Below are 2,137 nucleotides of genomic sequence, written 5' to 3' on the forward strand. Positions count from 1 at the left end.
CATCTGTGTGGTAAAGAGAAAAGCAGAAAACAAACGTGTATTATTGGTTTACCATATTGTAGGTATCTCATATAAATGCAAAATTTTCACTTTACCCTGGTTTCAGTAGGAAAACTTTTTTTACAATAAAAAAAAAGTAAAACACTTTTTTAATCAAGCAATTTAAAGATTCCACTCAAAATTCTAGTCCTGGTGGTAGGATGGGAAATTTGAAATGCACTGTAGTGTCCATTTGGTTAAAGCACCTACTTGTAGCAAAAATCTTCCGAGTTCTCCACAATGTTGCATAGAAAGAAAGGTTAGCCAGATGCCATCTACCACAGGTACCAGTGGGTGCCAGCTAATACAAGAACAGTTTATCTGCTTCTTGTTGTCTTTTGAAAAGGGCAATGTTCCTGGCAGTCACTAGGACAGTCATCCTCTTATCAAAGAACGTTTTCTTTCTGGGGTAAGGGTATCAGCAGCAGTTCATGTCCCAAGGAAAATATTTTAAATGAAGTTTTTATCCAGAAGAAACTTTTAAGAAGTCAAAATTTAGTCTTTAAACACACTTCTCTGAAAACACCCTCTCCACTCACTAGGCATTGTTCATTCTTGAAAGAGCAGATAAGAAGAAACAGAACAGAATTGTGATTCCAGGGCAACTTTTTAAAATTTTCCATCTCCAGGCTTTAAAAGCGGCGAGAACAGGGTCGAGATCTTGAACCCAATGGGGATCGGGATCGGGATCGGTAGTATGTTCTTTGGCGGTAACGTGGAGATGATGATCGTCTTCTATAAACACGATCCCTATCTTCATCATTTCTCCATCCTCCTCTGCTTTCTACTGCTGCTCTTGCACCCCTTCTTCCATACAACCGAACGTAATAGTTCCAGTCCCTATAGTCATAGCAATCAATATGTCTGCAGGTGGGTCTTCCCATATAGATTCCAGGAGTGCGAGGGTGGGGTCTTCTGGTTATAGAAAAATCCACTCTGATCCTATGCCCATGAAGCTCCACCCCATCAGCACCCTCTTTAGCTTCTATGGCATCTTCCACATTTTGAAAATACACAAAAGCAAACCCTCTGGAGCGCCTAGCCAATTGGTCATAAATAACTGTCACTTCAGAAACGCGGCCATATCGGTCGAATATCTCTCTTAGCTCCCTTTCTGTAGTACACAGGCTCAAACCAAATACACCGAGACAACAGTTTGGTTCAGGACGGTATCTGTTCCCCACACGATATCTGCAGGGAGCCGGAGGAGTATAACTGTGGTTACGGTGTCCTCCATAATCACGATAATCTTGATAATTACGACCGTAAGACCTGCTCCTGGATCGTCGGTGAGTCCTGGGGCGAGGTGGGTGGCGAGGGCGAGGGCGAGAGTGAGAGCGGGTGCGGGTGCAGGTGCGGATACGGGTGGCGGTGCGGGTGCGAGAGTGGGTGCGGGAGCGGGAGCGCAATCGAAAACGAGAGTCAGGGTGGCAGCCACGGAAGAAGCGGTTGCCTAAGAAGGAGGAAGTAGAGCTTAAGCTCAAAACCCTGTAAGGTCTTGGAGGGCTACTTTGGGATCTGGATTTTGATTTAGATCTGGACTGTGACTTCACTCCAGAATATTTAGACTTTTCCTTGGAAGTAGAACTTCCACGCCTAGAAGCGGTAGATTTCTCAGATCTCTGAGGACTCATACTTGTGGAGACAGAAAGGGATATCCGCCACTCGTAGCTTGGATCTCTTCTGTAGCTCATGGTGCCACAGGCCTATGGCCCACCACCAACGACCCCAAGATCAGGCTCAGCTGCTGCCGCCTCAGTTGTCCCCTCCTCCTCTCACCAAAACCCCTGGACAGTACGGTAACTGTGGGGAGAAACCGCCACCGTCTCTGACCTTTGTCGTTGTCGTCGGACCAAAACCGCTGTTACTGAAAGGCCGAGGGCCTCAAATCACCGATGTTCTGCCGGAAAAACTGAACGGCAATAGCTGTGGAAACCACTGGAATGGCTGTTGCTGCTGGGTGGGCACCGGTATTGGGTGCTACTGCAGGACCCACCGGAACGGCTTCCGGGCGTGCAGAACGAGGCAGCCACCTCCGCACCCAGTTTCGCGCGCAAAGGCAGTAAAGGAAGTGACGGAGCCCGCCTGAGCTCCAACA

General features: G+C 47.5%; 1 protein-coding gene across 1 annotated transcript; it reads right to left on the reverse strand.

The window, feature by feature from the left end:
• Positions 1–597: 597 nt before the first annotated feature.
• LOC140515617 (uncharacterized) lies at positions 598–1,733 on the reverse strand. The gene has a single exon (XM_072626421.1). It carries the CDS (start codon positions 1,731–1,733, stop codon positions 672–674), a length of 1,062 nt encoding a protein of 353 aa, XP_072482522.1. The 3' UTR covers positions 598–671.
• Positions 1,734–2,137: the final 404 nt, after the last annotated feature.

This window comes from Notamacropus eugenii, chromosome X, assembly GCF_028372415.1.
Source record: "Notamacropus eugenii isolate mMacEug1 chromosome X, mMacEug1.pri_v2, whole genome shotgun sequence".
Lineage (NCBI taxonomy): Eukaryota > Metazoa > Chordata > Mammalia > Diprotodontia > Macropodidae > Notamacropus > Notamacropus eugenii.